The sequence below is a fragment of the Sabethes cyaneus genome, chromosome 2 (genome assembly GCF_943734655.1).
Source record: "Sabethes cyaneus chromosome 2, idSabCyanKW18_F2, whole genome shotgun sequence".
Classification (NCBI taxonomy): Eukaryota; Metazoa; Arthropoda; class Insecta; order Diptera; family Culicidae; genus Sabethes; species Sabethes cyaneus.
Genome location: NC_071354.1, coordinates 96,574,500 through 96,595,077, shown reverse-complemented (window position 1 = coordinate 96,595,077; position 20,578 = coordinate 96,574,500). Strand labels below are relative to the sequence as shown.

General features: G+C 38.1%; 1 protein-coding gene across 1 annotated transcript; it reads right to left on the bottom strand.

The window, feature by feature from the left end:
• Positions 1-7,869: 7,869 nt before the first annotated feature.
• LOC128737071 (pupal cuticle protein 20-like) lies at positions 7,870-18,751 on the bottom strand. Its single transcript, XM_053831624.1, has 4 exons — positions 18,586-18,751; positions 18,054-18,499; positions 8,619-8,831; positions 7,870-8,557 (listed from the first exon to the last, which is right to left on the bottom strand). The coding sequence occupies exons 1-4, from the start codon at positions 18,598-18,600 to the stop codon at positions 8,233-8,235; spliced, it is 999 nt and encodes a 332-aa protein (XP_053687599.1). The 5' UTR covers positions 18,601-18,751; the 3' UTR covers positions 7,870-8,232.
• Positions 18,752-20,578: the final 1,827 nt, after the last annotated feature.

Genomic DNA, 20,578 nt, shown 5'->3' with positions numbered 1-20,578 from the left:
TTTGATTAGCTATTTTTCAATTATAAATATATTTTTTCCATTTGTACTCGACAAACAGCAACAATGTTATCAAAATGTGTACTTTCATAACATCCATCAGTTGCAAAGCCAGCCAATTACCCATTTCTTACAGTCCGTACGTTTCCGATTCATTAGCCTTTATTTTATTTATGATTATAGCATTTCACATTTCTTATAGTGAAACGACCAGACGAGGACCCTTTTAAGCAAGAAGCGTAAAAAATTCAGTGAAAAAGAACGATATCCGCCAGAATATAATTTATTTTAACGAATCCTTTCACGTGACTGCAATTCAAATTCTTCCCAACTCCTAATTAAATTGATCTGCTTCATTCAAATGAGCGCTTCACAATAAATCATTTCTCGGAAGTTTTTCCTGCTCGCCTGTCATCTGCTTCATCGTCTGTTCGCTGCTCGGGACAATTTCCGCCAATTGCTTTCTTTTGACTTCAGACTAGAAGCTGCAGAGGCGAATAGATGGTCAACAGTAGAGAAAAAGTTAACTTTCTGTTTAGACTATTAATAGGCAGGCTCCATCGGCAGTAGCGCTTTATCGTTACCTAGAACAATCTATGATAGCAGAATTTGGTCCGAACCTAGCCAACATATATCCTCCTACACTGCACCTTGCAACCGAACTCCGCACCTACCGAAGGCTCCAAGAATCGAGAATAGAGAAGTCAACCAACCTTCGTACCGTCGTCGTCTGATAGGAAAGTGGCCGCAATCTAAATGCAGCTGAAATTATGTTCCGTGGCGTACAACTAATGTGGTGAGGTGAGCTGGAAAAACAGTGTCACGCCATCCATTCGAAATGAGGATCTCATCGTCGTCGTCGGTTGGGCTCGTTTGTGTGTTGTGGAGATAGTTTTTCACTCGGACACTCTATGAATATGGAATAGAAGATGGCTGTTCGCCAAAACTGCAATCATAAAATACTAAATGGGCAATGCTTTTAGTTTGAATCATGTATCAGTTAATAATTTTAGCTAGTTGGAGGTTGGACAACATGATGTTTAGAATGCAATGATTATTGTTTGCAATTCTAGAATATTTACAAAACAATCGATGGTCAGTATCAGTATATGCATGTTGAATGAGTCTAATACTGAGCATTTTGCAACTTATAAACAAACCATTTATTCCATTTCGCATTTTTCGGTTGATGATTTAAATATTTTTATTCAAGTTTATTTAAGTTTAATTCTTTTATCCACACAACCCTTCACTTTGATGGGACTACTTCAAGCATGCATTTTCAACTACATTGCCCGCCCTTTTGACTATAGCCTTATTGCATAAAATCGCCATATACGAGTATTTTCAGAAGGCATGACAGAAAATTGGCGGAGAACTGCAAAGGCAATGTGTAAACACGGTCATGTTCTCGCCATTTAATGCGAGTGGCTATAAAAGGAACGTGAGCATTTTCTCTGTTCTCGTTGACAAAGCAAATAAACGAAATTCACGCTATACTTATATAGGACTAGCTGTTCACGGAAAGCGAGTCAAACAATCCGGCTGGTTATGGGAAATAATTTGGAGAAAAGCATTGTAACGAGAACAATTATAGCACTCTTTTTTTAAGTCATTGTATTATGTTGTGCCACCAGAATTAACATGGCGTAGTACGGGTTTAGACGAGATGCTTCACGAGCATTTAAAAGTTAGGCTTTGGGTCTTTGGCGAATGGCGAAGCATAGCTTGCCCCTCTTCATAGGTAAGAATATTGTAAGCCTTCAGAAACTATGAAATGACTGAATGAAAGAATTCAATATTAATTATTGTTTTGTCTGTACTTTCTTGTTACAGGACAAATACACAATACATCAAAAGGAGAAAAAAACTAATTGAGATTCTAAATTGGCGACAGAGACTAAGTCTGGTAATACTGCAGTGTTGGGAGACCCCAAACAAGTCTTCCCGCATCTATCACCTATCTTCCAATCTAGAACCATTTGTGAAATGGAACTGTATAATATCTGCCTGGTATAATATCAAGTATATTAGTTATGGTTATTCGTGAAGTAGCCATAAAAACAATATGTCGTTAAGAATGTTCACCATACGAAAACGAGTGATTTTCCATACATAATTTTGAAGCGTAGGATATTAAAATAATGACAATGGTTGAACCATAATATAAATAGACAATTTTGGAATGTACTGTAACCCAGTGGCGACTCGTGGTGGTTTAGCTTACCTGTTCAACCAGCGAAAAATACAAATTAATAAGCAGCTTTTTTATTATCGAAATTCTATATTTTATTCATAAAACAAACATTAGGGGTATTCACGTAGCGCTTGCTATGTTGCGTAAACGGTGTATTTCGTGTATATGCTGCCGCAATTCGTATAGCAGTTCCGGTTTCTATGGAAGCGGCAGAGTAGCGGCAGTATAAATACGCAATACTCCGTATACGCAACATAACAAGCGCTACGTGAATAGCCCTATTATTTAAATAACAACGGAATACGGCGGTTTACTTTACCAGCAAACTCGTCCCTGAATTTTAACTACGAACCTAAGACTTTCCGTTCAATTTACCTATTGAACCAAATTCAAGAACAACCACCACACGCACCACAAGCAATATGCGTAAGTTGTTCAATGTTAAAGATGAACGAGTTAATGAGAAAATTTGGCGAATAATGCATGCCATTCCCTTCGTACCAATACATTGTTCCTGGTGCTAATCTCTAAAGTAACGTTCAAGCGTCGTATTGAACGTTTTGCTCATTAGCTGCGTGACTAGATAAAATGGAATCAAAGCGCAGGCCATAGGGATATGTGGTAGTAAGTTGTTCAATGCTGAAGATGAACGAGTAATGAGACAACAATGCGCCCGCGCTTTCGAGTAAAAGCTGTTTCACATTCTCTTTTTATCTCCTTCGTACCCAGAATCAACACCAGGAATAATGTGTTGGTATATGCTTGTGCATTGAGATCAAAGCAACGTTCAAACGTCGTGTTGAGCGGTTTGCTCAGCAGCTTCGTAAACTAAACTAATAATTTACCGAATTATTCGTATTGCATATGCGTCGGTTCAAACGAAATCATGAACTAGTGATGAAAAAAAATTTGTCGGGTTGAATTTTGTTGCCTGTCCTATGAACAGGTTGAACATGCGGACGAGTCGCCACTGCTGTAACCTTTGATCTTATGGTGATTATAACAATTGTTTCCATTTATGCGGGTACATTGTCCGTGTTCGTGAAACTGGGATTTTTGGAGTTACGTAATATTTGAACGGGACCCTATAAAAAAAGAGATTTTGACACTCATAAAAGTTTGTACCAATTTGTACTTTATTACTAAAATCTGTAATCTGTACCGTACAGAATCTGTACCAAAATAATTGGGAAAATCTGTGCCTTTGGGTCAGGTTAAAGATCTACTACAGAGACCATCTACACAAAACACATACATTAATAGCCTCCCATGTAACAATACAACAGATTTTTAGCATTCATGATAATTTATAACGGTTTTGTAGTGGCAATCGGCATGCTTCTTAGTTAATAAACTAATTTTTATAAAGCAAAGCATAGGTAGTTCATATTTTTGCTTTAAGTTGTTTTTAATACCTTATAAAGTCAAATGGTAAAGTAAAGTATAAGTTATAAAATCAAATTTTTTAATAAAACCGTCTGATAAAACAATAATAAATTACACTGACGTTCGTTTATCATGGTCACAGTAAAGTATTTTATAATCGTGTTTTATAATTACAAAAGCCATCATTACGCCCTTTGGTCTTAGTAGAGAGTGAAAAGCATATGCTGTTGCTTTTTGGACCAAACAAAGTGTATTTTAAAGCAAAGCATTTTTTTTATCACTGAAATAAAGATGGATGCCCAAAAAAGAGAAATAAGAAAAGTTATACCAGTGGTGCTTTCAAACGTAAAATAGCAGAACTTTTAGAACATTTGCAATAGTGACTCCCCATCAATTGAAAACATTCAATAATTTCAAACATGGGCCAGCCGACAGTCTCCGTATCATTCCAACGCCGCACAGAGGAGTAACTAGGGCAAAAAACTGGCCAAAATAAGAAAAACATTTTTTTTCGGTCTTCTAATATAATATATATATATTTGTATGCTTAAATAGATGCTGCACAAAGTACTCTTAGTCAAAATACGTGGAAACATACCTGTAAGTTTTGGCAGGTGTACAAACATTGACAATATTTGAAACATTTTTTTGAAAAATCATCAAGCATCAGGAATCGGATTCCATCAGAAGTAAACAAAAAGATTAACAAAGGATATTTATCAAAACATAGGTTCATCATAAGTAATTCTAACTGGTTTGTAGGAAGAAAATTTAAAATTTTGAAAATATGACTTGTTCTAAATAGTTTTGTCAAACAACTATTTTTTTGCAATTTTGTGCTTTTTCAACGGTAAAAAAGTTATCTAATCTTGCAGAATCTGGTCATACATTCTATGAAGGAATGAATCTTTGTGGTATTCTGAACAAATCGGTACCTAAAGCTCATCCGGAAACGTCCGGACTGGCATTTGCGACCCTTTTGAAAATTGTGTGTTTCACATTGTTTTGAAGGAAATATCGACCATTCGCATCTAGTTGCATACTATCTTCTGTGCAAGATAATTCACCTTCAATACAATGGGCACACTAGCAATATTACATGTCTAGGGATTATGAGGTCTGTTCTCCAAATATGTCACTATTTGAATCTACATTCCCATTCAACAAAATTCGCTGACAAAAATAGTAGGAAAAATGTTAGTTGGCTGACGGTAAAGTATGTAATAGTATGTGTGGCGCGATTGTTATTTGATAAATTGCATAACAGAGGTTATATATCACAGAGAAGACATCTGCGTTGATTTAGTGTCGAAGAATCAGTCTACTCCAGTATCAACAATTTGGTATTAACCAATGTCATTTTTTTATATGAATCAGAGACAAACAAGATACTCATTGATTTACTCATGCATTTGTAGGTTTTGGAGAAGGCTAAATAGTGAATAGTGAATAGAAGAAAAGCATAATTTGCACTATTAAGTGAATTGAAATGACTTGTAATGGTACCAGTTTGTTACAAAATTAACTATTTTTACGTTTCATTTCATATTCGAGCGAAATATTACTTAATACATAAGAAAATAATTTTGGCCAGCTTTTTGCCCTAGTTACTCCTCTGTGCGCCGGTTGAATCACTTGAACACACCCTCTTTAGTAACTAAGTGAACGTTCACTTAATCACTAATGAGTTACTAGCATTGTAGCACCATAACTACGAAAGATACAGCAAAACTTTTTTCAGCAAAATTGTAGATAATAACTAGTTCTACAAATGTCCTATACTTGACTTAGTCAAATTTTGCTCGGCTGAGACGGTACTGTGAAATGAACCAAAATTGAGCCAAAGTGATCGAACCATTCCTGGTTTCGGCCAAATATAATTTCAACAGAAATTCGGCCATTTGAATTTCGGCTATTCGGTAGCAACCCGGTAAGTCGATGCGAAGGCTAGGGAAAACTAACAAACCTCGGTAGATCATAAAAAGATAACACATTTTTAACGGAATTATACCAAAAGGTCATATCAAATGTTTTTCTGCCAAATTGACTCTTATGTTTATGCCGATGTTTTTATGGCAAACGACGTTATGCCAGGCAGCATTATGCTAAATGACTTTTACAAGAAAGGAGAAAGAGGTAAGGTAAAAGAAAGAGAGATAAGGTGAGAAAAAGAGAGATAATGTGAGAGAAAGAGAGATAAGGGGAGAGAAAGAGAGATAAGGAGAGAGAACGAGAGATAAGGAGAGAGAAAGAAAGATAGGGAGAGAGAAATAGAGAATATTTTTCTGTGGAACTTGTTATATTAAAGTTTTTTTTTACTTAAAAATATCAGGCTTCGATAAAAATTAATATTAGCATATTTTCGATATTCAAAGGTGGTTAATTTATTAAAAAAATTGCAATTGAAATAAATTGAAGTTTTTCTATAAATTCCAGTGAATCCTCTCATCATTATTTCTTTCTAAATAACAACATGGGCGGTAAGTTTGCGTTTTAAGGAATGTTTAATTTTTAAAGTAAACACTTGTTTTTCAATGGTTCAAGGTTATTTCTTAACGAAAAATAATGGAAACTATTTCAGAGTGTATACGGCAGAGGATCCGTGTTTCGCCGGTTTGATGAATCCAATTTTACAGATTTTGCTGATATTGTATGTAGTCTAATTTTGCTTGACGAAATAAATAAATAAATAAATAAATGTCCGAAATTTGGCATGTAACAAAAAGAAGAAGACGTAATTTTGTGTATATTTATTTCGAAGGCTTTTTTTCGAAGGCAAATCAATACAATTTGACAGAAAATAGCCTATTACATATTTGACCTTTGTACATGGATGCAATAGCATCTCAAAGATGAAAATTAGACTGCTTTTATAGGTTAATATTGGGTTGATTCGGATTAATGTTGAAACACACGTCATTGACTTTCACAAGGACAAAGATCTCAAATGCAGCTTTTTTATTCAAAAATAGTTATGTCTATGAAACCGCTCTCTGCTCATTCTTTCTGTCTATTTATCAGCTCACAATCAATATATTTTCGTGAACATAACTTTCATTTTGAGCATAAAAGCCTTAAACCTTGACATAAAAGTAAACGTTAGTATGGTTAGGGGGCTTGAATGTATCTATTTAAAACATTTCTCCAATATGGTGCGTTTTCGGTAGCACCGGTTATTGAGTGAATATCTTTTTTGGTTTTCAAAAATGTTTCATAAACAATCACTTGAAAACGAAGTAAAGTCCATTTAACAGCTAGATTTATTAAAAATATAGAGAATTCATTCATCATTTTCACATTAAAGTCTACATAAATCCAAGGCGTAATTTGAGTCCAAAGGCTGGCGAAATCAGAGAGAAATTGGACACAAGTACATATCCGGGTCCGTAATTTTTTAACGCTATACAAAGGACAAGTCGGCACCAACTTTTCAAAAGGGCCAATCTGCAAAATAAAAACAAACCGAGTGAGGGTATTTTCTGCATAGGGAAAGAAACCCTCACTCGGTTTGTTTACATTTTGCAGATTGACCTTTTTGAAAAGTTGTTGCCGAAGTGTTCTGTACGTAAATCAGAACAAAAAATTTGGAAAGAAAGTCTCAGTCTCAGGAAGTCTTGGTATGGCATGGTATCTTGGTATGGTCTTGGTATCTGCTCATGTGGATTGAAGAGTTCGTCGTATTTCACAACGGGTACGATCAACGGCGATGACTTCAGAAAGGAGTGCATTAAAAACGACTTCTGCCCGTCTACTGAAAGCACACAATTCATCCATTGTTATGGTCGGATCTAGCATCTGCTCACTACCCTCTGCTGCAACTTTAACACTGCTCAGAACTGTAAAAGTTGATTTTTTCCAATAATGTCAAAACTCTCCGAACTGTCCAGAACAGCGACCCTTTGAAAGATACTGGGCTATGATTTAAAGGCATTTCAGGACGGATGGTTGATCTCAGTATTTAGTGAAATTTAATTCCTATCGAATCAACCTATCGAATGCAATTTTTAGCGCTTTGAGTTGTAAAATCTTCATGCGTCTAGCAGGTTAGTGAACCCAATTTTCATTTTTTGTGATGGTTTCTTCAACCTATGGCAGTACGGTGGTACCTAAGGAGAAAAAGGAAAGACAAAGTACATATTGGGTGCCATACTGACTGCCACAAATGTACTCTGACGACCTTGCCGTTAATTTCAAATTCACACTGCAGTTGCGGTTGACGAAACAACGAAACACAGATTTCGGTTGCAAACAAACATCATTTTCATTAGCAAACGACTATATTAGCTTACACATGAGTTTGCATGGCGCAAACGCTTTATTGTCGGTAAGAGAAGAATTTATGTTACACTTGTTACATTCTTATGTGCCGGAACAGAGGTCCATCAGTTCGTACGTGGGTAGCAGTAGGGCTGGCATTCTTTGTCCCATTGTTCTTTGCATTCTCCTCTCCTCCTTCGATGTGGTCAGAAGCAAGGCGGTTTTTTTGCTTGCTGCTGTAGGTCATCAGTAATTTATTGCGCCGATAACGCATCATCGCGTTGCAAATTACTCCATTGTGTGCCGTATGTTCCAGTTTTGCAGTTTGGTATTCTTTTGTATCGTATTCTTCCTAGTTTGGTTTTTCGTGGGGGGTTTGTTGGGGGTCGGTGAGCTCAATACTGGTATCCAGAGCTGGGGCTAAAGCCTTGTTGTCGATTTGATGGAGGCAGGTACTGGTTGGATGGTGCCGATGGGTAACCTTGACCAGAACTGGCAGTGTTTTGGGAGGTTTGCGGCTGCTGAGGGGCCTGATACTGCGGCTGTGGTTGTTGTTGCTGTGGAGCTCCATACTGCGAGCTTGGGCTTTGATACTGTGGCTGAGGAGCACCATACTGCTGACCGGGTTGTTGCTGGTCGTAGCCTTGAGGTCCCTGATAAGCAGGATTTTTCGGACGGGCCGCAGCTTCGGCGTACAGTTTTGCATGCAGGTCGTATGCTCTATGAATGCACGAAGGAAAAAAAGAAGTATTATAAAGAGAAGAAAATGTCAGAAACTTACTCCTGTAGCTCCCGCGGTAGCGGTGGTGGTGTTGGTAGATGATCTCCTACAGGTTGAAATCCGCCCGCATCAGCTTTGTACTGTATGCTGTACAGTTTACCATCGGGACCAGGGTACGAGTAGCCACCGTTAACAATCTGTTCACCCAGCTCGGGGCCAATCTTACGGTTGTAGCCTTCTTCCTGGTGTTGGATTCCATTACCGGTTGCGTAGCTGAGGAGAAGATTGACGTAAAGAAATAAGAAGATTTAGTACTTTAATGATATTGTGATTCCTCAGTCGTGCAGTTTCAAGTCATTCATCCTGTGGGTGGGGTAGGGAATTAAGTAAACAGCTTGCTTGAAGGTAGTGCCCACTAAGTGACTATTAACAAATCATTTTAAAATAGAAATAAATGATTAGCAGTGGTACAATCATCTTGATTGAATACGACGGCGCAAAGTGATGCACTGCTGGTCTAGGTCGAGGTCGAGCTCGGGCACAATTGTTGCCTTGCTGCTGCACATGAATGCAGATTTTCTGGTTGTACGATATTGCTGCTTGCTCCAAGCGAGGATTATGATTCATTACAGCCGAGATCGATGGATTCACGTGTTGAGAATAATAATTGCTTGTACCTATATGTAATAAAACTCTTAATGCATACTGCAAAGGAAAACTTGGAGGCGTGCAAAGTATATTCTTATGCTGTATTTTCTAATATGTGTCTGATTGAATTTCTGGTTATTATGAGTTTCGATTGTGTAGCAAATTAAATGAATAAATTAGCTAGAGTGAAGCAGCAAGCTGTTTGAGCGCCAATATAATGGCTCGTAATGGCTAGGATACGTCGATTAAAATAATGATGTTAGCAGTTTTTCAATCGTACTGGCCGTTTGTAATTTTCATTTTTAGAATAGTGCATATGAATGGAGACAGCAGTGAAAATGGATTGCCGCATCAAAATACATCACGCATAAACTAGTTGGTAGATGAGGTTTATAATAAAGAATGTGGCTATTTTTGTTTGAAAAATGAAATAAACATTGAGATAATCAGCTAAGTAAACCTTCGCTATATAAAATTTTCTTATATTGCTTTTTGATAAAAATCAAGCTGAAAAAAAAACTAGACGAAACTAAGACAGAAAGATGTATTTTTTAATAAGGAAAACAAAAGATTCATTGGAATATTTCTTGATTTTTATGATAGAACAGCCTTGTGTTTTTCTTGTCTTGATCTTTATAATGAGGTCAGGCATTAAGAAAACTTTTGGAACCGGAACCAAATATAACCGATTAGAACCCAGCTTTCCTCCCTGGCCTTTGTTTCATTACTTTCTTCTATCGTTCCCTTTGTCGATTGTAAAAAACTACCGTTTAAAATGAAATATGTCAAGGATATTTTACTAAAGATTGAATACCTCTTTTGTTCTTTTGCTAAGAAGAGTTCAATGCAATTTTTGGTTTCAATATGTGGATTATTCCTCGTAGTGACCGAGGAAAACTAGAAACGATCTGAAGTCTCAAGTCAAAGCTTCGACAAGCGAGTGGTAGTGGGATCGAATCTTATTAGAATCAAGGCCATTCGATGTCAAGTGACTTTAGAGTGGGTTCATGCTCAGGTCTCTAATTATCGTTCCTTCATGCTGAATTCTATATTACTTTCACAGTGCAAAAGTCATTGTTTTAGTTGAATATACTGGTCAGAGGAACGTAATGGGTTCCTAGCCAGGGATGGCTGTAATTGGAGAAGCAAGTAGCGCAAGCTCTTTGAAGGAAGAGTAAACTGAATACACACAAGCACGCAAAAAAATAATCGCTCACTCAATAACGATTATAGCAAAAAGAAATGCAACAAATTTGCGGGCGATATCACAATAGAACAACAGTATTGACCACAGTAAGGAGTTCACACAAGAAGAAAGAAAAGCAGCCGACTCGTACGAATTAAGTGTTTATTGGCTTGTATTCCTCGGAATATGAGAAGTACAGAACACAACCCACATTATAGTGTATAAAATTTTAGTTACATTCGATTACTAAAGCCTTGGTTCCGACACTTTCATCAAGTGTGACGACCATTATATGGTTAACAACGCAAACAATGTTACCACTAGTGGACCCTCTGCAATGAAATATAAAGAGGTGTGGAAGAAGAAGACATTTTTTACGATAGTAGCAAAAAATCAGTATCGGACCACAAATTACCAAAACCAACCGCACCCAACAAAGTGGTTCATTTTCGTAGATCTACGCCACGATGAAGGTTAGCCGATTTTCAATTCCACCAACACCATTTCGAAATTTCTTCATGGCACTAACACAACTTTACCTACATCGCCACACCACACGTCCATAGTAGCTGAACAGAGCAATATGTTTTCGGTAAATGTGTGAAATATACTTTGCTTTGCATCAAGGGCTGATATTTGTGTAGTTTAATCGAATATCATTAACCCTTTGTCTGTACCTTGGGGTCAATTTGACCTCAGGCCACTTTGAGAAGCTTTAACTTTTTTTATTTTTTAAAGAATTTATCTACTTCTTTCGCGTCTAGGTGTGTCTTCCGGAGATCTTTTATTATAAAAGTTATTTGATCAAAAAATTTCTAAAACTTACGTTTTGAAATTATTTTATTGAAAAACTTACGTTGTCTGTACATTGGGACCATAATTTGACTCCAAAAATCACACTGCCTTGTATCTGCAAAAATATAACGGATTTCCGAATTTTTGTTTCAGAATCGAATGGCAACAAGAAGGAAGACAAGAAGGGATTTTCGTAAAAAAAAGTCGGAAATCGTATTTTTTTCAGATTTGTGACGTTTATATCACGAAATCCTTACTACCTAGAATGATGCTTCCTTCTACAAAAATATACGCGTACACGAGATCTTCAAGGTTACGTGTGACATTTTACAGGATTTGCTCGCAATGTGGCGTTAATGCGAGAATAATCAACTTTTTTGTCTTATATTTATGCATTCTCTTTGTGTAAATCGTTCTTGCTCACGGAAAAATTGAACAGACAGACAAGATCTGCAGTGAACATGGTCTTGGGACAGATAAAACCTATGGCTAATAGTTTGGCTCAGAATTTGGTCACTACGTGGCATTGGTGCTCGATTTGTTTTTAATTTTTTTCATTTGCAGTTATGACCTATTCAAAATTCAGGCCAGAAATAGTCGAGACCATTCTTTTTTTTTGGATTATCACTATAACCAGCTTGGGTCACGCATAAAATTTAATAAGCATATCGCTCACTCAATAGCGATTATAGCAAAAAAGAAATGTAGTGCAGGTCATACAGCAAACACCCGGGCGATATTACAATAGATCAACTATACTGGTCGCAGTAATGAGTCCACACATGAAAAAAAAAAACCAGCTTGGGTCATTCGAGACTTCTGTGGGGTTGGGATTTGAACGCGGGTCCTCAGCGTGAGAGGTGTGAATGCTAACCACTACGCCGGTTTGATGTAAAATATTCTATTCAGAATTGAATATTTTACATCAAAATATTCTATTCTGAATATTTTGAAGTAAAATTCTGTCGCGAGGTGGCGCTAATGACGTATTCAGTTTCTTCCGGTATTATGCTCAATTTTTGCGCGGAACGTTTGAACATACATCCTGACTGAAGTTTTTGGAGCATCTTAGCAGAATACGAGACTTGAAATTAAATAAAAAAGAAAACAAAATTCTACTATTTATATTTATTCGTGACAGATACTAGTTCAAAAACAGACACTGAGGCAGCCTGCAAGTCGTAGGCGAAATACGTATCTGTCAAGAATAAATATAGATAGTAGAATTGTTTGCTTGAACATGGTTTTCCAACAAAACTGATTAGGCTGATACGTGCTACCCTTGATGGTTCAAAATCAAGCGTCAGGATAGCGGGCGAGACTTCGGACTCGTTTGTGACGTTGGATGGTTTGAAGCAAGGTTCAACATTGCATTGGAAGGTGCTATTCATCACGAAATCTCATATGCTCCTAGGGTTCGCGGATGACATCGATATCATCGGTGTTAACCGTAGAGCTGTGGAAGAAGCGTACACGCATCTTAAAGAGGAAGCTGCGAGGATAGGGCTTATCATAAATTCTACCAAAACAAAGTATATGGTGGCTGGTAGAGAGCGTGGTAGCCCTTCGGGTGTTGGAACTGCGGTGGTGATAGATGGAGATACTTTTAAAGTGGTCGACGAATTTGTTTACCTTGGTACGTTAGTGACATGTGACAACGATGTGAGCCGTGAAGTAAAAAGGCGGATAGCGGCTGCCAACAGGGCCTTCTACGGATTACGTAGCCAGCTGAGGTCCCGTAGCCTACAACTCCGTACAAAACTCGCGCTCTATAAGACGCTAATTCTCCCGGTGGTACTTTACGGCCACGAAGCGTGGACGTTGAAAGAGAGCGACCGACGAGCTCTTGGCGTTTTCGAGCGTAAGATCCTGCGATCAATTCTTGGCGGCATATTAGACGAAGGAGTGTGGCGCAGGCGCATGAATCATGAAATATACCAAGTGTACAAAGATGCGGATATTGTGAAGCGACTAAAATACGGCAGGCTACAGTGGGCTGGCCACGTAGCAAGGATGCCGGATGAGAGATCAGCGAAAACAATATTTAGCAGAGAACCCGACAGAGGCCGACGACTTCGAGGCAGACCCCGTACCCGTTGGATGAGCGCTGTTGACGAGGATGCTAGAACAGCGGGTGTTATGGGCGACTGGAGAATAGCAGCCCAAGACCGAGTAATGTGGAGATGGCTCCTGAATTCGGCATTGATTCGATAAGCGGATTGTCGCCGAAAAAGTAAAGTAAAGTAAAGTAAGTAGAATTGTATTGGAAAGTAATCTTTTTTATAGAATTTCAGACATACATCCTGGTTGAATCGGTACATTAGTAGTGACCAGTTTTATATTACGATTTAATGACGTAGCAGAGTAGTGTTTCGTAGCAGATTCATATTGGTTTTCATGGATATGTTCGCGAAAAAAGTCATGAGTTGGCGAGGAATTTGTTCCTGTGGTAAGAAAATTAGTGTTTTTGTGATGGATAAGATTATGGATTCGGAAGTATACAAACGTGAGGGTCTCAACAAACGGGATTTACCCGATATTAAGCCCCATGATGGTCCAGATACGTTTTAGCTAGAATTATCCAGCTCTCATTATAGCAAGAACGTGCTAGAATGCAATGGTACAACAACAATAGAGTCCAGTTCTTCGCAAAAGAGTAGAGCCCAGTAAATTATCCACAGGTCCGTCCAATAGAGAAGTATTAAGCAAAAATGAAGTGAAAATTGACGATGGAGGGAGCAGTTACCAGTAATATTGGTCAGATGAAGAATTCGAGGAACCGGCTGCTGGTGAAGACCGTGATTAAAAAAGATGTGATTGATAATGACCGGTATCAACAGCAAAGTGATAGAAATATCGTTGAAGGGTATGTTTCAGCTTTATCATAAAATATGACATTAATTAGGGTGATTTATATATTTTGGACAGGCGTTACGCGTACTCTATTTAGGACTTTTACGGCAAAATCATATGGAAAATGTCCAAAATAGAGTAGGCGTAACGCTTATCCAAAATACATAAATCACCCTACCTTTGTTTCATGAAAGTATTTCCATTGAAAGAATGGTCAAATAAATTCACGCATTCGAAAATGCCCCATTTCTAAATGATCTAAGCTCTAAACCGATTTCGTAAGGGCTATACGTCGAAATTAAGCATGTGTGGAAAGGAGGGACAGAATTTGATCACGAACGAGCATAAGATTGTCCACAGGTGGAGGCAGTTTTTCTATCAACACTTTAATGGCGAAATTACACAAGGAGGCGGAATGCAAGTTATCTAGGAATGCACATGCAAGACAGTAGTGTTCCAACACTTGAGGGAGGACCAAGAGAAATCGGGTTGCTAAACACTAACACTAAGCCGCCAGTAAGGATCGTCTACCAGCAGAACTTTACAGATACGGGTTATTTTCGAGCTCTGGGAGGAGGAGACGGTACCGGAGGAGTGGATGCAAGACGTTGTTTATTCCATCTACAAAAAGGGTAACTGGCAAGATTGCTGTAATAACCTCCAAAGTTGAAAGAGCCCCGGCAGTAGCACAAAGTTACGTAGGAAATTATCAAGTGGGCTTCATGGGAGTTTGAACTAAATTTTCGGGAATATAAAGTGCCACACATTTGTTGATTTCAAAGTGGCATACGATACAGTCGATCGAGAAAAGCTATGGCATATGATGTACAAACACGCTTTTCCGAACAAATTGGCTAATCAGAGCAACATTGGAGCGAGTTTTGTGTTTTTTGCGCGTCTAACAGACGTGGGCCTATCTGTACGACTTGACACGAATAATTGAAACCGAAAAATCCACCTTGACGGCGCATAGTGGCACACTTCCATATAAACCTTGGTCAAAAGGCAAATCGTACATTAAATCAGTTGAAAATAATATTTTTGAAACCAATTTTTGGTCATTAATTAGATAGAGTCAGTAGGATTTTTGCACTAGCCCCGTAACTGTCCTGTACTCTAATAGCCGGACGCGAAGTGTATCGATAAAGAAGGGTCAAGTCTTAGAAAGACATTTAAGCCCACAGCTTTGCTTTTTGGTAATTAATTTTAGGTTAATAATCAAATCTTAACCTTCAAAAATTTTATATTTTGATTCTTTAGGGTGGTTCACAAATCTTCTAAAGAATTTTGACACTTTCAGATTATGGGGAATTGAGGCGAAAACCAACTACCGGTTGGAAGCTCTATTAAAAAAGTAAATAAGTAAATAAAATTATAGGGAATTATGAGGATTCGTATGAATGAACAATAGCTCCGAAGACATTATATTGCTAACGTGAAAGCTAGAGATGCTAGTTTCACTTTTCGCTCTTTTAGATCACCGTGCATTGTCGTATTTTTAGGCCACCGCACAGTGTTGCCGAATTGAGTGTTAAATCAAAGTATTTATTGATATAGTTTGCGCGAGTGAACTGTTTAGTGTTTGTTCTTTCCTGTAGGATGCTGATCATGTCGATTTGGCAAGAGATAAGTATACATTTTCAAAGTTAAAGTACACTGAGAAAACTTTTCGTATAGTTTCTATGTGTTTCACACATAGATTTTTTCCATGTGCTCAGTAAATGAACTTTATGTGCCAAACAGTTACCATTTACGTGTTTTTCAAATTTACCTTTAAAATTTGCACTTACTATTCATATGCATATAATTTTCATGTGTACTTCTGGGCGGATTGTGTTTATATGTGGCACATAATAATCATAAGGATTTTTGTAGTTACTATCTACCTCACGGTGCTGCCCTAGACCGTTGTTATAAAAAAATCCCCATAAAATCGGACCCCATCAGTTGATTCGTGAGGTTGTACTGCATTTCTGGAGAAATTTTTAAAATCCTCCTATACGCTGGAAATTTGAGTTACGCCCTTCTTAGTGTCGCAAGTACCAAAAACCATAAAAAACGTTGAAACATTGATTAAAAACCATATTTTCGACCACCAGCTCATAAAATATTTTCTAGAAAGTGTTCTAGATGATTTCAGATAGAGCATTACATGATTTCTAGAACTGTTGGTAAGTCTAGTATAATAAATGTATTTTATTAAATAACTAATATGTTAAACGTTCCAGTTAGACTACCGTGAACTCCCGCTAATGTAAATGACACCTCGTTCAGATTAGGCCTTAGGATTAGTTCATTTTTAATCTGCATATTTGATAGGTCTATCTATTTTCATATATGCACAAGGCAAAAGCAAAATAAAGTCTTGGGTATAAACGTCCTTCAGAACTTAACCCTTTCTTTATCGACAGACTTCGCAACCGGTTATTAGAGTACAGGCAAAGATCCTATTAACTCTGTAGCGGCACCGCTCAGTCGAGATTCGAACATACGACGACTGGCTTATTAGGCCAGCATCGTACCTCGGAGCTAGCTGGGTGCACAAGGCGCGCACCCTATTAAAGGGACATAAACGACTAAATTCTGCAGTCTTTTCCGTTTATTTTGTTGCTAATTGTGTAATGATCCGACCACGGGAAGTGGTCGGAAAACGATTGAACACATAAGCATTCCAATGCGGTATGGAACAACCACGCCGGAATAAAAAGCCGCTCCTGTAAAACCACGACTTTTAAACTTTATGTACCTCTCAGAAACTACATAACGTTTTGGAACAAACTTTTGTTTGTTTTATTGGTAGAAGTTTGGCAAAGACTTTTATAACTTTTGAGCTTTGTAAACTACACACAGCTTGAGAAAAAAGAAAAAAAAAAAATGAAAAAAATGAATTTACCGATTCAATTAGACTGTACCAATAGTTGCGGTAATGTTTCTCTAGTTGATTTGGCTAATAATTTAATTGTGTTATTTCGCTTACGTTGCTAGGTTGCTAGGTGAAAACAAGGAGTAGCTCAACTATAGAAATGAGCTTCTTCCAGCTGTGCTTATAGAAGTGTTTAGTATTTTAGCAAATGAGGCTTTAATTTTAAATGGTGTAGTATAACTACCAATACTTCCACGAACTTGTATTATAGGAAGAACGTAATTGTGTTGTCTTAAATGCTACGGTGACGAAAATATGGATTAACAATGAATATTAGCGCAACTATAGGTGCTACTACAACTATTGGATCATGTACCCTATTACTGGTACATCTACGCTACCTACTTTTAAAATTAATATCTTTTGATCCAAGTAGGTAGCTTGTACCTAGGTAATAAAAATATAAGCAAATATTCTCAGAAAACAAGAAAAAATATTCTCTTGTAAAACTGTTCCATAAATTTTTGTATGGCAAATTCTAAAAATTCTAAAAACAAGTTTTCTGGAAAAATCGTGTATTCTTTGGTAAAATTCTGGGACTCTCTGCACCAAATTATGCGATATTTGAAGACGACTAATATGCAGCTAAGAACATTCAACACGGTACAAGTATTGCTAAGGAAATTAAATCAGTTAGGTCTCGAACTTGTAAGTATTGATGCCAAATACTTAGTGTTTTATGCAGTTTTTAAAAGTAAATCCAATAATATAAAATATAAAACCGAAATTATACAACTAGCCTTCATGATCACTTGCAAAAGAAAATTTAAATTTTAAACATTTAAAAGTTTTGAATTCTGGAATGACCGGGAGTGACTACAACGCATAAACAGAAGAAACCTGCCATTGAGATTTAATATTTTGCTTTGAAGTTGAAGCGAAGTACTGATGGCGATGGTCATTCAAAGCGGTAATGATTTTCCTGACAGATCTTCCCTTAATTGCTGCTGACACAATCTCAGCATTTATCAATTCAAGTTTCCAACATCCGCAATGCTTAGTCAGCCGGATTAAGTAATTAGTCGACCTTTATCATTTAAATATTGAAATTGTCCAGTATTAGTTCGTGCAATTGTTCACTATTACTCACTTGAAACGATAGCTTCCATCGCCATTGTTGACGTTTTCGTATCGTAGAATTGGAATCGGTGTGGTTTGTGGTCCTTGATATCCTCCTTGGTATGCACCTGGTCTGGTTTGGCCACCACCGAAACCTCCGAACGGCTGCTGAGACTGGGAACCACGATGAGGCTGCTGCTGCGGTTGCTGTTGAGGGTTGTATCCAAACTGACTTTGTGTCTGACCACCACCGCCTATTGGAGCCACCGAAGGATAACCCGCCTGATTGCTATCCTGACCGGTGGGAGGGAGATACTGATTTGACGGAGCCCTATCGTATTGACCATCCTGGCGTGGTGTATTCAGAAAGTTTCCGTCCCCTCCACCGCCAAGACTAGCACCCGCTGGCGCCGGCGCTCCATATAAGTTATCTAATCGGGCTGGTAGAGCACTGCCTACGAGGGCACACAACAGGATCTAATATGGTTTGCACAAGTGAAACAAATCCAAAGAACACAGGGTTAAAATTATCCGCTATCGAAAAAACACCAAAAGACACTAACCGTTTTACGTATCATCACTCACGATCTTCACAATCCCGTCTGCACTACAAGATAGTTCCGGTCCAATTTTGCACAACGAAAACCCTCAAATTTCGAAAACCCACAACTATATCAGTCACGAATTGCAAACACTACACATAGGGATAATTATTTGGTTGTGCTGAGAATGAGATGATCGAACCGACTAATGCTGGGAAAAGATGAGTTTGCTGTTTTATACAAACACACTATCGGTTCTAACACCCGGATGACGACCGATCAAAGATTTTGCGCGCTCGGTTCACCATAGGCAAAAAGAAGCCCTCTCGGCGGTAAGAGCATTTTACAAACCGTTCACCACTCTTCCATAATGCGGCACCGTTGACGCCAACTTCCAAGGCACTGGCTCGGAGAACCATCAAATTCTGCAGATCATCATCGTCGCAGCAACGCAGGCCGTCGCGCAGCATCATTGCACTGCAATCATCATTGACAGCAGCGCGGCGCGGTGCTGGCATCCGTCGTGACAGCGACCTACAGGCAACAACAGGTGAAGATGATAGAACGAATCAACACGGATGGCGCGTGTGCGATCGCGATCGTCGTCCGATCGCCAACGGGCCACGGAGGCGATTTTTGTGCAGGTTCAGCAGCTTCGAGCCGCAGTGTTGGGTGGGTGGTTGGTTACTTGACGGCGGCGGCGCCGGCTGATTGGTAATAATCGTACCCCGCAGGTCTCTGATCGCAGATTCATAATTATTTGTTTCGGTTGGAAACACATTGATGATGATGGCGATGATTAACATTATGAACACTTGGTCGTTAAAAGTGGTGCCACCGTGGAAACAGCAGGTTGGAAAAGGGTTTATGTTGTAGGAATAATGGAGCAAAGTTGAGACCGATTACGTTCCCAAGAATAAGTGTAAAAGACAGCTGTTAATGTTTTGCTGTTATGCTGGCAGTCACTGACAAATTGATTTTGTGCGGTGTTAAACGATAATGGTTGTGAGTGAATTTTTGAAAGTGCTTTTATTCTCATGAAATTGGCTTTTCATCGTTTAGGAACTTCAATCCATTTAAACCGAGCGCCTAGTGGAACGAACGAGGTACGAATGCAGGTACACATTTCGACAATGCTTGACATGTTGTAAATGTTTGTTAGATTAATTAATAACTTACTATATTGTGATAAATCCTCTGAAGCATTTCTATACATTTTATGGGTGAAGTAAAGCTTAAATTCCCTAAATGCCAGTGCTCGTTATGTCATTTTATGGGTTTCTTAGAGAGAGTATGTAGTACCACTAAGAGTTAAACTATCGAGCCACAATCGCACATATTCGTGATGGGCGACGCTATCGCATTTTGCTTGAAACTGGTATGCTGTTGACGAATGTTAGCTGGCTTAAGGATTTTGCTTAAAACATAAAATATTTGTTATTGGACGCACAACTTACGGTTGATCGAAAAAAAATTAATTAATACTCCGGATTATCATTTACCACTGGTTCAGATTCGTCAATTTCCTCAAAATTAGTTGATATATAGCATATATTCAATGTGACAGATTGATTTGAAATATAATTGTCGTACAACTACGATACGTACTTTTCAAGCACAGATATCAAATTAGTAAAAGTCTGAATGTCGCAAAGAATCTTTGACCTGTTGGGACGAGGGAATCTAGTTGCTTTTTCCTAAAAATAAAGTAATCGAAATCACAGTAAACAGGTGGTGTGTTTAACTGTCGTCCCTGCCTGTGAAGCAAGACGATCACGTAGAAAATGTATGGAGATATTTGACCTTGAAACTTTTCGTTAGTTTTTACTCATTCGGGAAAAAAAAGCTATAGCAGAAATCAATCACATAATTGCTACATCTATTATGAGTCCATCGGTATCCAAACCATGAAAATCCATTCATAATTGGCAATGCTATTAGTATTCAAAATCTTTTCGTGACCCCGCGCAAGAAAAGAGGGTGTAAGATGAAGAAAAAAAGAAAAAGTAATGCA

What these genes read in the sequence shown, in the direction of transcription:
- LOC128737071 (XM_053831624.1), bottom strand. An exon ending in GATGGAAGCTATCGTTTCAA is followed by an intron (nt 8,832 to 18,053) that starts GTGAGTAATAGT and finishes TCTTCTCCTCAG; the next exon opens with CTACGCAACCGGTAATGGAA. An exon ending in CTACCGCGGGAGCTACAGGA is followed by an intron (nt 8,558 to 8,618) that starts GTAAGTTTCTGA and finishes GTGCATTCATAG; the next exon opens with AGCATACGACCTGCATGCAA.